The 20,039-nt window shown below is 34.4% G+C and overlaps 1 protein-coding gene across 10 annotated transcripts in view; it reads right to left on the bottom strand.

Annotated features, from left to right (window-relative positions):
* KIF20B (kinesin family member 20B) overlaps positions 1–20,039 on the bottom strand; it is a 70,555-nt gene that overhangs the window by 24,620 nt on the left and 25,896 nt on the right. For all 10 annotated transcript variants that reach the window (XM_034662925.1, XM_034662926.1, XM_034662923.1 and 7 more), the window contains 5 exons: positions 14,156–14,309; positions 9,047–10,286; positions 8,563–8,701; positions 4,954–5,073; positions 2,972–3,032 (listed from right to left, as the gene is read on the bottom strand). In XM_034662925.1, the coding sequence (XP_034518816.1) occupies positions 2,972–3,032; positions 4,954–5,073; positions 8,563–8,701; positions 9,047–10,286; positions 14,156–14,309 (1,714 nt within the window). The remainder of the gene's footprint in view (positions 1–2,971; positions 3,033–4,953; positions 5,074–8,562; positions 8,702–9,046; positions 10,287–14,155; positions 14,310–20,039) is intronic.

Below are 20,039 nucleotides of genomic sequence, written 5' to 3'. Positions count from 1 at the left end.
TCCCAGGGTCCTGGGATGGAGCCCCACATCGGGCTCCCTGCTCGGTGGGGAGCCTGCTTCTTCCTCACACTCCCCTTGCTTGTGTTCCCTCTCTCACTGTCTCTCTCTGTCAAATAAATAAATAAAATCTTAAAAAAAAAAGACAAATTTAATGAAACAATAAGAAAAAATTATATGAATAATTTTCAGTATTTCTGTCCCTTTATATAAGCTGCCAGGAATGCTAATAAAACAGAATTCCTCCTAGGATTAAAGGAGTGTTGGTATTATAATCTAAACGCATTCTTTCAAAAAGCATGATTACAATATATTCAGATTATACAATTAGTAAAAGTTTATTCAAAGAATCCCTTCCCTCTTCCACCCTATATTTTACTCTAAACTAGAAGGTTAGAAAGAAAAAGGTTTAAGTAACTAGTTATCAATTGAGAAAGTTCGTGACACCAATGATAATTTCACTAATGGCTATCCACCTATTATTTGAAAGGTAGGTGTAGTTAAAAAAAAAAAAAGAGAGAAAGAACTATTTATCACTCACTGCCTCCAATAATTTACGTTTCATTTCAGGAAATAATCAGAAATACGCAACGAATAAAACAGAAAATAAAGTGGGACACCTGGCTGGCCCAGTCAGTGGAGGGTGCGACTCTTGATCTCAGGCTGTGGATTAGAGCCCCACACTAGGTGTAGAGATTACTTAAAAATAAAATCTTTAGGAGGCATCTGGGTGGCTTGGCCAGTTAAGGTCTGACTCTTGATTTCGGCTCAGGTCAAGATCTCAGAGTTATGGAAATAAGCCCTGCCTCGGGCTCCACGCTTAGCACAGAGTCTGCTTGTCCCTCTTCCTCTGCTCTCCCCACCCAACTCCCCCCTTCACGCCTGTGTGCATTTCCTCTTTTCTCCCAAATAAATAAATAAAATCTTTTAAAAAACAGTAATAAAAAAATAAAATCTTTTTTTAAAAAAACAAAGCAACATAAAGACAGCTATGAGACAAATATCTCTTCACTACTATCTAAAGATAGCAAAATAAAACAAAGTAAAATAAAATAAAATAAAATATAGCTATGAGCTATCTACAGAAAGTAGATTAGTGGTTGACAGGGACTGAGGAGTGACAGCTAATAGGTGTAAGGTTTCTTTTTGGGGTGATGAAAATGTTCTGGAATTAGATAGTGGTAGTGATTGTACAACCTTGTGAATATACTAAAATGCGCTAAACTGTACACTTTTAAAAGGTAATAATTATGTATTGTATCTCAATTTTTTAAAAAAGAATTTTATACTAAGATAGCTCAGTAAATGGCGTTCGGTATTTAAATAGATATATAGAAGCCAAACTAAAAATGCACTTTTTTGTTTGTTGGGGAATGTCCTATGAACAACTGAAATCAAAGGAACAAATGGACTCTCCAGTGAGAAAACAAAGAGAAAAAAGAAGATGACGCATTAATCAGGAAAGCTGCCAAAGTAGCTAAGGTTCATTCAGAGAGACAGGCAGTAATTGGTACGGAACAGATCACAACAGCTGAGACAAGTTTCAAAAGGAGAGAAGCTACACATTACCATTTTATTTAGAAAAAAATACACTCACACAGTAAATACTATGTAAAAAATAAAAATGAGGAAAAGGAAGAGGGTGGACAATTATGTCAAAATAATACAAAAAATAAAAGAAAGGAGGGATTACAAAAAGGTAATAGATTTGAAAGTATGTAAGTTACAAGAGACTTGGGAGCAAGTTTCAAGAGCATGGAGAAGATGGAAGTCAGATTAAAGTGGTCAGAATGGGCCTGTGCCATAGTTCTCATATTTGGCAAAGAGGAAAAATTAAAATATGATAGAAACTATACCCTGGTCCAAGGGCATGCTTTTTCAAAATAGCTAAGATCTATTCACATTTGCCGACAATGATAAAGGAGCCAAAGTAAAGAATATCCCTAAAAAGATTATGGAAATAGGAAACGTTAAAGGACAAAAGCCTAAAAGAAAGGCAAGAGAAAATAGGACAGTGTGCAGGGATAGATACACACACACACACACACACACACACACACACGCTCAACTTATTGATCCAAGTAAATCCCACAAATGTCGAAGTTATCTAAATAAATAGTAATCTGGTTGTCCTATCCCTTTCTTTTTAGTTAGCCAAGTACAAACAGCACAAATTAGTGAAGAGAGTTTGAAACTTGAGAGTGAAACAGACTTAGATTCAAATCCCAGCTCTACAACTCATACAATCAAGAAATTAAGGGGTGAGTGAGGGGGAGGAAAGGAATGTGCATATTATGAACAGAAAGATGTATGTATCATTTACAAAGGTAATTTTATATTTCAAATTAAAAAATCAATAAAAGTTGAGTAAAAAAAGCATAATTCAGCACATAAGATTTGAAGCTAAAATATTTAATGTTTTTAAAAAACTTGTTAAAAATACTTTAATTTTAAAGATGTTTTACTTGACATATATTCTTACGTGATTTTGTCTAGAAATCTATTCCATTCATTGTGACCAATGTGACTATTTTTCACAAAATACTGGCCATTACTTAGAAATCAAAATTCTTTAACTGAATATTTCTTAATGTTTTATTTTTCTAAGAATAAACTTTACGTTGGGGCACACCTGGGTGGCTCAGTCGGTTAAGCGTGTGCCTTCAGCTCAGGTCATGACCCCATGGTCCTGAAATCGAGCCCCGCATCAGACTTCCTGCTCAGCAAGGAGTCTGCTTGTCCCTCTCCTTACCCCCTGCTTGTGCTCTCTCTCTCTCTAATAAATAAATAAAATCTTTTTAAAAAGTAAGTAAACTTTATGTTGATGAGTCACTCATTAGAATCTCTTTTGATAGAGCTACATCTTATGTTGACCTTACTTTATGATGTTCAAAGGAAAATGCTAACTCAATTGTTATTTCAACTACCTATTCTGCAATTATTTTAGTACTGGAAGGAGAGGTTTGTTCCTGACCTTTGCACACTCTCTCATACTGTTGTATAGCTTCTTCCACATTCTGATTACTTAACTGCTCCTGCAAGATGAAAGAACATGAATTAAATGCAAATGTAACTAAATGCACAGCAATATGCAATAGTGGGACTTGAAAATAGGGTTCAATGTTGAGTTTGAAATCTCTCTCCTACAAGGTTGAGTACTAGTCTCAGGCTTCCAAGTTTCTTTTGCCTTGGAGAAAAGAGCAGAGTAAAACACAAAACTTGATACCTTTAATCTACCTGAAAGTTACTGCCCAGTCCTTTTATTTACTCAATGTTTTAAGCTACCATGTTCTCTTACACACCAGAAAAAGCAGAAATGAGGAAATGGAGGCTCACTATGCATTTAACATAGGAGGAACAAGGAAAGCCATAAAAAAAAGTTCCATATCAATAAACTTAAAGGGCAGAAAAATAAGGTCCTCCATCCCTTCTATGTAGGAAGTAGCTGGAGAGTTTGAAAAAAATAACAGGAGCCACAAGAGGCAAAAGAGTAAATTATGGGCACTGGAAATCCTCCAACTCTAGTTTTAACCTATCAGGTAATTCAACTTTCACTCCCTATCTCATTTAACATCAATACTATCTCCTTACTTTTCAAGTCCTGGAATGAATCATTACAAAACCTGGAAATCTCGGAAACCTATTAGGAAAGTACAGACTGCCTTATTAGGATTAGATACAGTTAAAAATTAAAATCATGTGTTTACACATGAATATTCATTAGCTTGCTTCGTTCAAAAGCCAACATGCAAAGAATACAACAAATCCATTTTTTAATTGTTGCCAAATCCATTTAATTGATGTCAAGCAAAATATAACCACTTGTAAAAGGATTTTGCTTTTTAAGCGTCCCTTTGAAAAATAATTTTTTATAAGACATGAGCTTCTTTTTCTTTTCACTTTTTATTTTGAAATGATTTTAGATTTACAGAAGAGTTGCAAAAATAGCATATATTTCCTGTATAAGCTCCACTTAGCTTCTCCTAATATTAACTCTTATATTACCATGGTACATTTATTTAATGATTGAGAAACACTGGACCAAAAAATGAGCAGCTGAGCCTCCATGCCCTATTATTTAAAATATGGAAACAATCATCTTTGTATGAAAAAAAGAAACTAGCGCTGCTACACTAATATTAACAACACTATAGACCGTACTTGGATTTCATCAGTTTCTCCAGTGATCTCCTTTTTCGCTTCTAGGATCCCATACAGGATACAAGACTGCATTAGTAATCCTGTCCCCCCTTAGTCTCCTCCAATCTGTGAGAAGTCCTTGGTAGTCTCTTTCTTTAATGACCCTGACACTGTTTACTGGTCTGGTATTGTGTACAAACATCCTCAGTTTGAATTTGCCTGAATGTTGTCTCATGATTAGACTGAGGTTATGGATTTGGGGGAAAAATACCACATAAGAGATGTGCTCTTCTGGTCACATCAAATCAGGAAGCACATGGTATCAATATAACTTACTATTGGTGATGCTATTCCTGAACACCTGGTTAAGGTGGTGTCTACCAGGTTTCTCTAATATAAAGATACCAACTTTTCCTTTCCATACTCTTTTCATAAGAAGCAAATTACTACAGCCTTATTTAATTTTAAGTAATTAATTTTTAGATTCCAGAAACAGTCAAAAGAGATTCTGTTATAAAGAACTGATACACTGAGGTGCCTGGGTGGCTCAGTTGGTTAAGTGTCTGACTCTTGATTTTGACTCAGGTCATGATCTCAGCATCATGAGATCAAGCCCAGCATGGGGATCCATGCTCACTGGGGAGTCTGCTTGAAATTCTCTCTCTCTCTCCCTCTGTACCCTCCCCCGCTCAAACACTCTCTGTCAAATAAATAAATAAAATCTTTTTAAAAAAAGAACTAATACATTGAAGTAAACAGACACTAAAATATACCAACAGAATCTACCTAAACTATTTTTAAAAACAAGACTGTTACCTTGAGTTGCTGAATGGTTCGCTGTTTCATATCTATTTCCTGAGAACACTGGTTTTTCTTTTTCTCCAGTTCATTAATTTTAATCCTCAGTAATTTCTCCTCATCACGCATTACAGATACCTAAAAGGTAATGTTTATAAAACAAATTAAGTATTTTTTAAAATACTAATTGTTTTGTTGTTTAAAATTCATGGCCAGTGGTTCAAAGATTCATATACTTTAAAAACCATTAGAGGGGTGCCTGGGTGCCTCAGTCGGTTAAGCATATGCCTTCGGCTCAGGTCATGATCCCAGGGTCCTGGGATTGAGCCCCATGTCGAGCTCCCTGCTGGGAGCCTGCTTCTCCCTCTCCCCTCTGCTTGTGCTCTCTGTCTCCCTGTCTCTCAGATAAATAAATAAAATCTTTAAAAAAGAAAAACCCATTAGAAAAATTATAGATTCTAACATACTATATGATATGGCTTCAAATTATTAGGAAATTTCTTAATAAAGGAGAATGCATATGAAAAGATCACTTTCTTCTTATAATATTTTAAGAATCTCAAACTCTGTAAGTGCTCTCAAAAAAGAATCAGCCTGGTATCTTGCAACAGCAAAACCATTATCACAGAGAAATCAATAAAGATACTTAAGAGGAAAATACTGCTCAGATTTCCAAGGATTATTGAGTAATGTGATCCAGTAATACAAGAAATACTTTAAAAGCTAATAATGGCCCATAGAGGATGAAAATGGAACAATGACAAGATCAAAAGTTATCTGTGCATGTGGAAGTCAACTGATTTTTTGATGTTACTAGTAACCTAGTTCTACAAACTTGTTAGAGAAATCAAAAGTACTATGAACTAGTATATAAATCTTCAGAAAAAAAAAAAGATAATCTACAAACATCTTTACCCCAATTTCCATCACACTAATCCTAGAGATTTCATAAAGTGAAGGAAATTAATTGAAAAAAGTTCTCCTTCATAAAAAAACATGGAAATATACCTAATAGTATTAGCTCTGAGTGGTTTGGTTTGAGGGAATTCTAATATTCCTTTTTAGACTCCCTGAATGTTCCAGATTTACTACAATAAATACACATTTCCTTTATAATCATACATTAAGAATATTTTTATCTGTTTATTTTGTTTAAAAATGTGAGACTTGTAGTAATAAACACCTACCTTATCAACTTTATAGCTATGAACTGTCAGCCAATAATAAATAAAGACCACGTGTTGCACCAATATACACGTAAGGACCACCTCAGTTTCCATCCTGGTTCTACCATTTACTAGCTAAGTAAACTTGGACAAGCGTGTTTCCTTATCCATAGTTAAAAACAGTGCCTACCCCTAATATTTGTGAATTAAATGAGATGTTATATGTAAACTCAGCATAACTGACCCAGAATAAGCTGCTATTACTATTGTTGTTGTTATTAGTACTAGCATTGACATTACACATTATTTTAAAAAAAGAGAAAATACTCTTTATAACCATTATTAGAGTAATAGTAACATAACTTAAAAAAAGATACCCCTATAAAAAGTGGCATGAAAAAAATCTCAAAAATAGAGTTAAAAAGCATTATTTATATACACATGATCCTATTTATAAAAATAAAAACAAATAAGTACGTAATTTACATATAGTTAAATACAATATATGTATTTAATTAGATATATAACATAAATCTAATACACTATGTTAAATACAACATATATATGTATCTAAATAGTTACTGTACATACTTGTATGTTTTCATGGTCTTAAAGTGTTTTAGGGCACCTCGGTGGCTCAGGTCATGATCCTGGGGTCCTGGGATGGAGCCCCACATCGGGCCCCCTGCTCAGCAAAGAGTCTGCTTCTCTCTCTCCCTCTGCCTCTCCTCCCTGCTCGTGCTCTCTCAAATAAATAGAATCTTTTAAAAATTTAAAAAATTTTTTAAGAAGTGTATAACACTGTCAAGAACGGTTATATTTAAAAAGGAGAGAAATGATTGGGGAAAAGGCTTTCATTTGTATCTTCATTCGTTAAAAAATATTTCTAGGGACGCCTGGGTGGCTCAGTCAATTAAGCGTCTGCCTTCAGCTCAGGTCATGATACCAAGGAGCCCGATGTGGGGCCTGATCCCAGGACCCCAAGATCACGACCTAAACTGAGATCATGACCTGAGCCAAAGGCAGGCACTTAACTGACTGAGCCACCAGGTACCCCAGAAGCATTTTGTTTTTTCAACAGAGGATTGGTTAGTTTATTATAACCTACTTGAAATTGAAGTTCTGGAACAATTTCTCATTTCACATAAGAAAAATGTCTACAATAAGATAGCATTAATGTAAATATTTTTTTCTATTTAAAGATTTTATTTATTTATTTGACAGAGAGAGAGCACAAGCAGGGGGCACGGGAGAGGGAGAAGCAATTCCCCCGCGGAGCAGGGAGCCTGACGCAGTGCTCGATCCCAGGACCCTGGATCACAACCCCAGCTGAAGGCAGACACTTAATCCACTGAGCCACCCAGGTGCCCTGAGATAAATACTCTTTACCTGTCCAATATCAAAAAGTATGGTAAAATACTACTTTGTGGATAAGGATGGGAAAAATACTCTTAATTCTCATACATTACTTCTGGCTTATAAAATGGCATAAAGAGCATAATAAATAACAAAACTACAATGTACAAAGCAGTGATAAGTTCTACTGATAGAATGACTTGTAAATGTTCAAATGACTTTGCTGCATAAGATCAGAAGAAGATGAAATTATCTGAATTGTCCAATAATCCAGGACCAATTAACTAATGGTAAATACATTTTGCAGTCATAAAATAACTATATTACCCTGATATGGCAGCCAAGATGCACTATTAAGTGAAGACACTAGGATTCACAACAGCATTTATAGGATGTTTTCATTTTTTTACAGGAAGAGAAAAAAAGGATAGAGGAAGAAGTAAAGAGAAAGAAAGTAACTGGTGTCGTTTGATGCCTTAAGGAGAAACTTGAAGGCTGGGAGGGTTGGGAGGGAGTTTTTTTCCTCACTGTATATACTTTTGTATATTTTGTATTTGGAATCAGTGATTGTATTTCCTGTTTTAAAATTAAACTCTGATAAAAACTTGTTACAACTATAGTACATACTCTCATGAATATTATCTGCAAACAAAAGTTTGTTTTTTACTTTTTGTGGGGAAATAAACTTGGCAGTCTTTAATAGAGAAAAAAAGATTCTAAACTACATGAGGCACATTTTTTCTTTTTGAAAATTATTAAGTTTTTTATTTTAATTCCGGCATAGTTAACATAAAGTATTATATTAGTTTCAGTGATTCAACAATTCTATACGTTACTCAGTGCTCATCATAAGTGCACTCTTAATCCCCATCACCTGTTTTACCCATTCCCCCATGACCTCCCCCACATATTTTTCTTAATGTTGGACATTCTTCACTTTAAGCTTTATTTCTTTTGTGAAATAAGTGTGCTTACCATTTGAAAAAAAATTATGGAGTTGATAAATGTTCTGTTTAATTCTAAAATTAGTGTCTAAAAAACGTGTTCTATAATGAAAACAATCTTTATTATTTAAACTGGCCATGCAACTTTTCAAATAACCTACCTCTTTCTGTACTTGCTCAATCTGTTTTTTGGCATCAGCGAGTTTCTCTTTCAGCTCAGCATAATCTTCTTCCTTCCTCTGAAGATCTGCTTTCAGATTTTGTGTAAGAGTGGAGCTTGCAGATAGCTCCTCTTTCAACCTAAAGAACACAAATCATTTCTCTATAGTGACGCATCAAAAACCACACCGGATCATACGTGTGAGCTAGTAACAACCTACAAAATTCTAAATTTTCACAAACTTGGAATGTCCAATCAATGAATGAGTTCTTCAGAGAGGATTTCATGTGATTTTATAAACAGATTTTTGCATATAACTTTTGGTTCCAGAGGTTTAGTTGAACTAAGTTCAGGTTCTTTACTCTTCAAACATGCTATGCTAGATTAAGTTATACCCACCTACATTATTGAAAAGCTACATAGAGGAAAACCAATAAAATAAATGCTTTGCACATTTTTAAATGTTTTAGTAACATTTATCTTACTTTTCTGCTTTTTGCCAGTTGATTTCCTTTTCTTCTTCCTTTAATTGAAGTGAATGCTTTGCATCTTGCAAATTACTTGTTAATTGTGAGATCTCCTCTTTCAACTTGACTTCCTTTTCACTTAAATCTTTGGTGTTTTTGATAGAATCCTGAAGATTTGCTTGAAATTCCTTCAGATTTCCTTCCAGCTTTAAGATGATGGATTCCTTTTCCAAAATGTCTTGTTCTAACTTGGCTGAATGACTGCATTCATCTTTTTGAGTTTCTAAGATTGCTTCAAGTTCCTTTATTTTCATCTTATAGCAAGTAACATCTTCTGTAAGTTCTGAAAGTGCTCTCTTCCCTTCAACTACATGTTGTACTTGAACATCAAGAGCAATGTTTTTTTCTTGCAATTCTTGTTTCAGCTGCTGTATAAGATTTTCTTTTTCTTTTAGTAGGTCACCTTGATTTTTATTCTCCCTTTCCTCTGTTTTTAGTCTATTGTTTTCATCTATACAACCTTTTAATTCTGCCTGTAACTTTTCAATTTGTTGTCCCAATTCCTGGATCTGATGACTTTTTTGGGAAGAGGCCTTTACAATTTCCTTACATTCTTCCCAAATAGCTTCAATACTAGAGTGGAAAGAGCTTTCCCTATTGAGTTCCTGGTTATGATATTCTTTAACCTGCTTACTTACCAAATTATCATTATCTGAAAGGTTTAACTGTGTATTTGGCAAATTATCCTCTTGAGAACCACTTGACAGATCCCTGAGATTGAGTGAATCTATGTTTGAAATCTGAGAAACTGAATCAAGTGTTCGTAGTTCATCTATTTTTGCTTGCATTAATTTTATTTGTGAAACATCATTTGCGATGTTTTTCCTAGCGGTTTCTATCTCCTTTGACAATTTCACAATCTTTTCCTCCTGTTCTTGATTTATACCTCTCTGCACATGTAATTCAGAAATTGCATTATCATAATTTGACTGAATTTGTTGGACCTCTAGATTTAAAGTAAAATTCTTTTTTTCAGAAAAAGAAAGTTCCTGCTGCAAACTAACAATCTTTTTATTTAATTCTGTTTTTTCTTCCTTTTCATTTTTAAGTTCATTTTCAGCAGTAAGTAAACATGTTTTCAACTCTTCATTATTTTCTTGTAAGATTCTAATGCCTTCCTCATCTTCTGAAATGCTCTTTTGCATTTCTTCACTTTTCTTTTCGTCTTCAGTGATAGCTGGACTTGCATGTATAAGTCCTTTAAAAATAAGAAAATTGTTATTAATCTGGCAAACCTTAATAAAACCAAGAAGTTACCATATAAGCCAATATTTAAACATAAAAAAACTTAAAAGCAAACTTTTAATGTAAATCAAACATAAGTCATTGAGTGAAAAAGAAAAAAACAGGTTGCAAAACATACACCCACATAAGCCCACTTATGTAAAAGCTATAGTTCCTTCAATTCATGCAGAAAGAGTTAGCAAAGGAAGTACACCAAAATTGACATGAACTACCCAAGTAGGATTACCAGCTGCTTCTATTTTCTCTTTATAACTCTCAATATTCTTTCAATTATCTACTACAAATCTTTGTTATCATTATAATATGGAAGAGGGAAGGAAATCACTTGAGACACCCCAAGTGAAACACTCCAAATCCTAAAGATAATTTTAAAGCACAATTATATTACAGATCTACTAAATGAATGACTTGAAAACTGAGTACCTTATATTTTCATAGTTAAATTAGGGGGAAAATGGCTGAAATTCTAGGAACTCTCATGCAGCCTGACCCTTCATTAGCTGTGTTAACTGTCAAACTCCTTAACCCTATGACCACTTCCTCAAATGTAAAACAGAAATAATATCACCTACTTCAATTTCCATAGTATTTATGCAAAACCAAGGTTTTTTTAAATTTTTTTAATAATTTTTATTTTGTTATATTAGTCACCATACAGTAGTACATCCCCAGTTTTTGATGCAATGTTCCATGATTCATTATTTGCATATAACACCCAGTGCACCATGCAATATGTGGCCCTCCTTAATACCCATCACCGGCCTATCCCATTCCCCCACCCCCCTCCCCTCTGAAGCCCTCAGTTTGTTTCCCAGAGTCCACAGTCTCTCATGGTTCATTCCCCCTTCTGTTTACCCCCCTTCATTCTTCCCTTCCTTCTCCTACCGATCTTCCTATTTCTTATGTTCCATAAATGAGTGAAACCATATGATAATTCTTTCTCTGCTTGACTTGTTTCACTTAGCATAATCTCCTCCAGTCCCATCCATGTTGCTGCAAATGTTGTATAATCATTCTTTCTGATGGCTGAGTAATATTCCATTGTATATATGGACCACATCTTCAAGTTTTATTAGTAAGCTTTCAGTTTTCAAATACAGTCTATATTAGTTTCCTTCACCCAACTGTCTAGATACTCCTGTACAGCTGTAATCATGCAAACCCATTATGCAATCCCAAGATCTTTCTTCAATACAGACTAACTTTAAAAGCTCACTGAATAAGGTTTTATTATCTATAACTTACATTGTCTCCTCTGCCTCAAAGAGTTGGGGAAAATGTGGCATCACCCTTGTTGTAGAGCTTTACTTTCTTCAAAGCAGATGAGTGTATTTTTGAAGCTTTTCTTATGTTTGTAGTTACATTTTCCTAAATTACTGCCTTCAGATTCATAATTTATTCTAAGTATTCCAGCTACTCTGGAATCTTAAAGATTTACCTTGTTTTTACAACAAACTTGCCCACTTACACTTAGAGATTTTTATATCATTTTTCCATCAGATTGTCTTCTAACATCTTACAAAGTTGTGGCAAGTCATCCCAAAGTGGAATGACTCCGTCTTCTCCACTGAAGACTTCTGTTCTACTTTCCATTTAATGTAATTATCTACTTATGATGCTATTTTTATACCTATGACTTCATCCGTTGAAATGACTAAGAAAACTGAACGAGGATGGATTTTTTTTTCATAACTTAGAAATGTTTTTTTTAAAAAAGAATCCTCTTGCTCTTTAAAAAAACAAGTTATAAAATTGTCTGAACCCTGCATCAGGACAGAGAGATGGGATCTAAGCAAGTTTAAAATGACAACAATCAGAAATTCAGAACTCACAAATAGATCCTATCTATCCTGAGTCAAGAGATTTGAGTCATGCATATCATACAGATGCAATCCCTAAACACTTAAGTGAAAACAGAAAGCTCAATAAAACTTTTGTGATCAAGTAATGTTCTTCTGATTTTACTCTATTTTAAGAACTAGGATAATTACATAATAAGGAAAATCAAACTAATTTGTTTTGCACCTAATTTTTTTTTCAGATAATCATACTATTCTTTCGGTAAACTTTACATGTTTTATATCAAAAGATTTATAGAACATATTCAGGGCAGCCTTATAAGGGAAAATTAAAGTATTAGTCCAGCAAAATAGAGATGGGAAATCTCTTAAGTATCTACTGTTAACTTATAAAAACTAAACATAAACAACAAAAATGCAGTTAACACTTTAGTTCAATATTTATACTACGTTCAACCTATACTTTTACTGCTTATATTTTGCTATAATAATTACAGTTTTGATTGAAAAATCACAAGTAAGGAGACTATCATGTGTCTGGTTTGTCTCTTTTATTACTATTTGAAGCCTTATTTCTCGGACTGTTTACATGGCTACCAGCTTTCCCAAAGTACAGATACAATGACCTCAAACAAGCAAATTCACTTTCGTAGGGAAATGGCTTTGCATTCCGTTTTAAGAAAAGAACACAAGCATCCCATGAAACTATCAACCCCCTAATCTTATCCTAGTGGTTACAGGAGTCCCATATTTTATTCTAGAGATTTTTTTAGTATGAGAAAAAGGGAGGAGGATGGTTATAGTTACGATTTTCATAGGATACCTTATGTAATCCCTGTAGTCTCTAATAACACAAATAATTTGAGAAACAAAGTGGTTGTGACGTTAAGGAGAAAAAAAGTATTTTGTCGTGTTACCTAAACTTACTTAAAACTACCCATATCAAAATTGTGTATAGCTAACAACTATAGTTCTTAAATACGCTTCTTCGTGAATGGGTTACCTTTAGGATTAGTCCCACTGCGTGTTCACTTGCTCCTGGCCACTTCTACTTGGTAGTGAACCTACCAATCCTACATTCTCAGCTACTCTATGACACTGACCAAAATGAAAGGGGGAGTAAGAAAAATCGTAACAAAGTTGCCCTCCCAGTAGCAGTGGATAACAAAAGGCATATGCATATTAGTCTCGATCTATTAGCTCACACAAGCACTATACATTCCATAAACCATATATCTAATGTTATATTATCCTCTAAGGCACCTACTTTTGAAAACATTCATTTTACTGAGGCTCTATGAGGTGTACTACCCATTGTTTTCATCCTTGACAACCTCAGGAGGAAGATAGTACTTCTTTTACTTCACTAATGATGAAAATAAGACTTAACTTACCCATTTTTCTCAGGGTGAAGCAGCTAGTCAGGTTTCTAATGTTTCTAAACCTTCTCTTAGAAAGCCCTTACTCCCTGTATCATACAACAGTTTTCTAAGAGAAATAATGAATTGCTTAGTGAGAACATAAAAGTTGATCTATTCTTCCACATAAACAGGGACGTGCACTATACAGTAAGCATGCACCTACTTTTTTAGCAAATTCCACAGTAAATACAATAACTTGAGCACATATGTCTCTCGTAATGTTCAGCTCAAAGTCTTACTGGCAAATGTCCTTTTATAAGGAATAAAGAATGTGGGGAGATTTTGGCATAAAAAGATACTATAATTATGAAAATAAAATTGATGTTTAAATTACCATAAGGTCAGAAATAAAAAATTCATATGCATGCAAAACATGATAAAAACACAGTATCTAAAAATATTTTATTAAATTAAAAGACAGGTGTAAATACATATACCCAACCTCTGGGCAGTCTATAACATGTTAGCATAAAAATCAATCATGTATATTTCCTCAGGTTTTTTTCACAGATAAGTAAATTTCCTCCTATTTGCAACTTTTCCCATTACTGGTTTAGGAATTAACTTTCTTAAAGTCCTCCTGCTGACGAGTGAAGTAGTACCTTTCTTTGCTGGCGGCTCTTCTAGTTGAAGTTCATTTCTGTTTATTCTTTTTCTTCCCAAATCAGTTTTGGTTTTGTCGTCCTCAGGCACTTCAGTGGTTTCATTAGAAGCCAATTTATTGTTTATTATTAAAGAAGATGTACCAGCCTTATCCTAAAATAAAATAAAGATTAGTTCACATACACAAAGCTACAATAAATGTAAAAGTTATATAAATTATATTTCAGTAGTGTATCATAAAAATTTTATTTTCAGGGGCGCCTGGTGGCTTAGCTGTTAAGCGTCTGCCTTCGGCTCAGGGCGTGATCCCAGGGTCCTGGGATCAAGCCCTGCATTGGGCCACCTGCTCTGCTGGGAGCCTTCTTATTCTTCTCCCACTCGCCCTGCTTGTGTTCCCTCTCTTGCTGGCTGTATCTCTCTCTGTCAAATAAATAAATCTTAAAAAAAAATTTTTTTAAAAATCGTAAAAAAAATTTATTTTCAGGGCGCCTGGGTGGCTCAGTTGATTGGGCGTCTGCCTTCAGTTCGGGTCATGAACTCAGGGTCCTGGGATCAAGCCCCATGTCGGGTTCTCTGCTCACCGGGGAGTCTGCTTCTCCCTCTCCCTGTCTGCCATTCCTCCTGCTTGTGCTCTATCAAATAAATAAATAAAGTCTTTAAAAAAAATTTTATTTTCAAATTTGTTGAAACATTTTCTAAGTTATTTCTTAAGTCTCACCCTAAAAATAACTGATGGCTCTGGCAAGTGAGTAATATTAACTAACTTGTACATTCAGGAAGGCAAAAAAACCCACTTATATTAAAGTCAGTTAAGCATATAGTTTTATCCTGATACCTAAAAACAAATTCAACGTTAATGGGCTAGAGACTTGTTCGGCCAAGTCTGGACAACCCTAAAACACTTATCCCTCAGTCACATTCAAAATGTGCTTTGAAAAGAAAAATACAAAAACACTACTGATAAAATTGTTTCTTCTAGATACTTGAACTTAAAATCTTGAGGTCCCACTCTAGAAACTTAACAATTGTTTTGTTACCAAAGCCTCTGAAAGATAAGCAGCATTTTTTTTATACTTTAACAACTCCCAGAAAAATAGTTTTGGTCTTAGCTTCTAGCCTATGTATATTTAAAGATATACAGTCTACATACAGCCTTAAAACTGAGCTCCTAGTTTATCTAAACAATAAAAATTATTTAGATTTTTATTTTTTAAGGGAAATACTACGCCTCCCTAAAAGGCTCGCAGAAAAGAAAGATACAATATACTGTTATCCAGAAAGAGGGATGGTTTAACTTAACTTAACTCAGCAGTTAAGGACAAGGTTATAAAGTAATCAAAGGTATGATAAAGCCAGGGACTTTTTTTTAAATGCAAAGATTACTTAAATCCCTTCTGCTGGTAACGATCCATTTTGGGGGGGAAAAGTGTATGAAAAAAACAAAATGCCATTTTCCATCATAAAATCAAACATTTTATTCAGGATATATAGATGAGATGACTTTTTAAAATCATAAAGTAATGAGGTTTATTTTTTTTTAAGCAGTTTTTTTTTTAGATATCCCTAAACAGAGGATGTCATGACGAAAAACCTCCACTCTCACAATTAGTCCCCTGGTGTCACTGAAAAATAACAAAATCCTGAAATAGACATATCACACCTCTGACAGAGCCTACGAGTTTTCAAATACTCTGTGAAAGGTTCAAGTTGTCTCTTCCCTCACTCTTAGACCTCTCAAAATGATCTGATCATTTTTTTCCTCCTTCAAATTATACAACTTTCCCCCAAAAAAATCTATCCTCCACAATTATTATTGAAAGGAGTCTTTCACACAACCCTACCGTACATGTGGTTTGAAAAATGATCAAGAACCACCATTCAAAATAAATTTTTTTATCATTAAGAAGGGCCTGATTTCAAGACAAGCTTTGGAATAGTGACCCTAGATCAAGAGTTAATCAGCACATCAGGTTACATTCCAAATTACTTCACATTTGTTTAGTATTTATGTGAATACTTTCACATACTGTTTTAACCTAGTTGCTAAGAAAATCTAGAACCTATCTAAAAAGTCTATTTACAGGCAAGGACTATTAAATTAGGAACATTGCTAATTTAAATGCTTTTTTACTATTACTTAAACGTGACTAACACACTGTGGTATATAAACATACTACAGAAAAAAATATAATTCCAACTTAAATTTCCAACAATTTTCTTCAAAGATATAGTCGCCAGAGTGATGTCTCTGGCTTTTTTTTCTTGTTTTTATTTTTCTTCACCAAACCAAACAAGACTTACAATCCAAATCAAGTGATCAGACCAAAAGCATGTGATGAATAGCCAAACGAAAGTGCTGTGAGTCTGAAGGCCCAGCAATTCATACTCTAAGAAGTTAAGCCCCCAGTCCCAAAAGGTCTTACCTCCACTTATTTCACAAGTCAATACCCTCTTCTTAATCTCTACTGCCACTACCAGCTACCCTTAACCAAAGTCCTCATCAACTGTCACTGACTCTTCCAAGAGGCTTTTCTGGTCTCTATGCCTTCAGTCTAACTCCATCTCAACCCCATCCTCCAAATTTCCAAATACATCACTCAAAATAAAAAATCAACTTTGCTACTCCTCTCCTTAAAATTAATGACTCCTCACTGCCTCTAGAATAAAACCCAAACTCTTCAATGCAGTATTTAAGGACTTCCACCATCTTACACCAACCTACTGCTCCCAGCCTCACTTCTCACCTCTCCTTGCTTCAAACTTTCCCTTGAACACTAAATACTTGTGCTTTCCTACACTGACTGAAAGGCTTCTCATTTCCATAACTTTGCGCATTCTGAATCCTGTACCTGGAAGGCCAGCCTATTTTCTTGTCCCTCACAGCTATGGACTGCCCCCTCCCCCTACTTTCAACTGGCTAAATTTTAATCATCCTTCATGGCTCAACTTAATCATTTTCATCTCCAGAAAGTATTCCCTAACCTCCACCTATTCTCAACTTCTTGTATATAGTGCCTACCACTGCACATTTCATTATAATTCTGTTTACGTGGTTTCTCTCTTACTGAGGAGTCTTTAAGGGACTCGTTTTTACTCATCTACACAATTCTCAAAATCTAACACAGTATCTGGCACACAGTAGACATTCAACAAGTGTTTCTTGTCTGAAATAAATCATTTTATGCTTCTCATTCATGCTCTTCTCCTTATTACAAGGATGTCTCTCCCAGTTCAGGTACAAACAAAAAAGTCAGATAGACTGAATAATGCATCTAAAGAATACCAAAACAGAGGTCTGCTACCAGAGATTACACAGAAGGTAAGCTACTCTTCTAGAAGGCTTCTTATTTACCCCTGTAGTATCAAAAGCCCAACTAATGCTGAAATGATCAGAGAATATTGGTGGGTACTGGACCTTGACTGTCAAGACAGAAAGCATAGTCAACAGTCACTTTTTACAAGATACTGATCTTCCCTCATCTGGTCAGAGAAAAGACATACAAAAGCACCTCCAAACAAAGCAGAGAGGTTTGGCTATTAGTTTCCTCAGCCTATAATGTTATGTCTATATATTCTGCCTTTTTTAATTCAAGCAATAGTCTAAAGGAGTTTACAATAAAAAACATAAAGGAAAACTAAAACCATTGTTTTAAAAAAAAGGATTAAAAGGCAGACTGATTATCCTAAACTAACTAAATATGAAATTACCTAAATGTGTACTTCTAAAACCCTTAAAGGCTTTACATGGCATAGTATATAATGCAATTTTTTTAAAAAATATATCTTTGCTATTAACCATATGAACATTAGCAAAAAGCACATTTATAAAATAAGCTTCTAACAAAAAAAAACCCCTAACTCCACTGAATTTCATTTATATTTCTATAGAAACACAGAAATAAAGGTAGGTACAGTGATAGAGACAGAGACAGAGAGAGATAGAAATCTTTATGACCTGCAGATATCTGAGCACATTAAGTTCCTTTTGCCCCAGAGCTCCCCTTCCAATGAGCTAAGGCTTACACTTCCAAGGGCTACATATTCTTCTCTCTTACGTATGTAAAGCAATGCCAGCGTAATTTGTGGGATATTATGTTCAAAGAGGTCAAATGTCCTGCAAGTTCTCAAAAACTCAGATTTGCACAATGGTAAGCTAAATTCAACAAAATGAATAATTCAACATTCTTAGTAAATTAATCTTAGCTATATAAGCTATTTTAAATTACTTTATTTTGAACCAAAACATAGATTTTTAATGTAATTTGTAAGGCAGACAAATAAAGTTAAATTCTTACACTGCTTGCAAATGTGTTTTCCATATGAAATTTTAGATTCTGAAATGTGTTGATTATACCCTTTTCTGATCAATTATATCTACCAACTCTTGAATTCTTTGATTCTGCATAAGTATTTTCTTTGGAAAAAAGAAAAATAGCAATGTTTAATAAATGTATTACGGGATACATAAAATGCAAGTCTGATGCAATTTTAGAATTCCTTCAAATTTTAAGATGAAGTAAAAATTAAGTAGCACAGTATGACCTTATTTTTGCTTAAAAAGTAACATATGTTTATTTAAATAAAGGAAAGAAAAGCAATATAATATATTGAGTAAGAGGACTCTGGAATCAGACCGTCCAGGTCTGATTCCTAACTTTTCCACCTTCTAGCTGTATGACTCTGGGCATGTTATTTTATGTCTCTGTAAAAATAAAAAATAATAACAGTATCTACATCATAAAGTTGTTCTGAGATTTAAATGAGTTAATATATGTAAAGCATTTTAGAGAGTGCACAGTAAGTGTTCTATAAAAATAAATACATATGGGGTGCCTGGGTGGCTGAGTCGGTTAAGTGCCCAACTCTTGATTTCAGCCCAGGTCATGTCAGGGTCTTGGGATCGAGCCCCACAGCAGGTTCTGCACTCACTGGGGAGTCTGCCTGAGATTCTCTCTCTCCCTCTCCCTCTGCCCCTCACCCCTGCTCGCACGCACTCTATCTCTCAAATAAATAAATAAATAAATAAATAAATAAAATCTTTTGAATACATAAATATAAGGTAAATGTCTAAAAAAAGCTACCAACCAACTTGGTTTTCCCTCTTATTTTTATTCAGGAGGAAGATTATGGGGACTTTCTTATCTTCTATTTTACAGAGTTTAATATAACTGAATTTTTACAACTAGCGTCTACTATTTTTATAACTAGAAAAATAAAGGAAAAGATTAGGAATCATCTAAACAGTAGCTGTAATGTCTTCTGCTAAGTACATTATTTTGGTTACTTCTTTAAATGCTAGATATTAGACATCAAAGATCTTGACTTATGTCTGATCATATCTTAATATATTTAGCTCTTGAGAAGTATAAATGTAAACTGATATAAGACCCATACCACAGAAGGTCAGAAAAAAATATCAAGTTTAGATCTCTAAATTCACCTCACCTCCATGTGTATTTATAATTTCATATTTACACCTATCAATGTCAAATCCACCTACAACTATTCGGAATGATTATCTCACCAAAGTGCCAAAAATATTCAGAATTCAATGCTACACATTGCTCAAGCCATATCCCATACTTTAGAAGTCAGTAATTTCAGATAAAATAAACACCATTTAAATGCATCAATCAACACCATGCATCTAGTGAAAGAGTAACACAGATCTCTATGTGCCAATGTAGAATTATCTCCAAGACATCTTTTGAGGGAAGAAAACAAGACACAAAACTAATTAATCCCATCTGTGTAAACTTTTTTTAAGTAGGTTCCATGCCCAGTGTAGAGCCCAACACAGCTTGAACTCACGACCCTGAGATCAAGACCTGAGCTGAGATCAAGAGTCAGAATCTTAACCAACTAAGCTACCCAAGCACTCCT

The sequence above is a fragment of the Ailuropoda melanoleuca genome, chromosome 6 (assembly GCF_002007445.2).
Source record: "Ailuropoda melanoleuca isolate Jingjing chromosome 6, ASM200744v2, whole genome shotgun sequence".
NCBI classification, from domain to species: Eukaryota; Metazoa; Chordata; class Mammalia; order Carnivora; family Ursidae; genus Ailuropoda; species Ailuropoda melanoleuca.
Note: the sequence above shows the minus strand (reverse complement) of the source record. Positions and strands in the feature narration are given on the sequence as shown.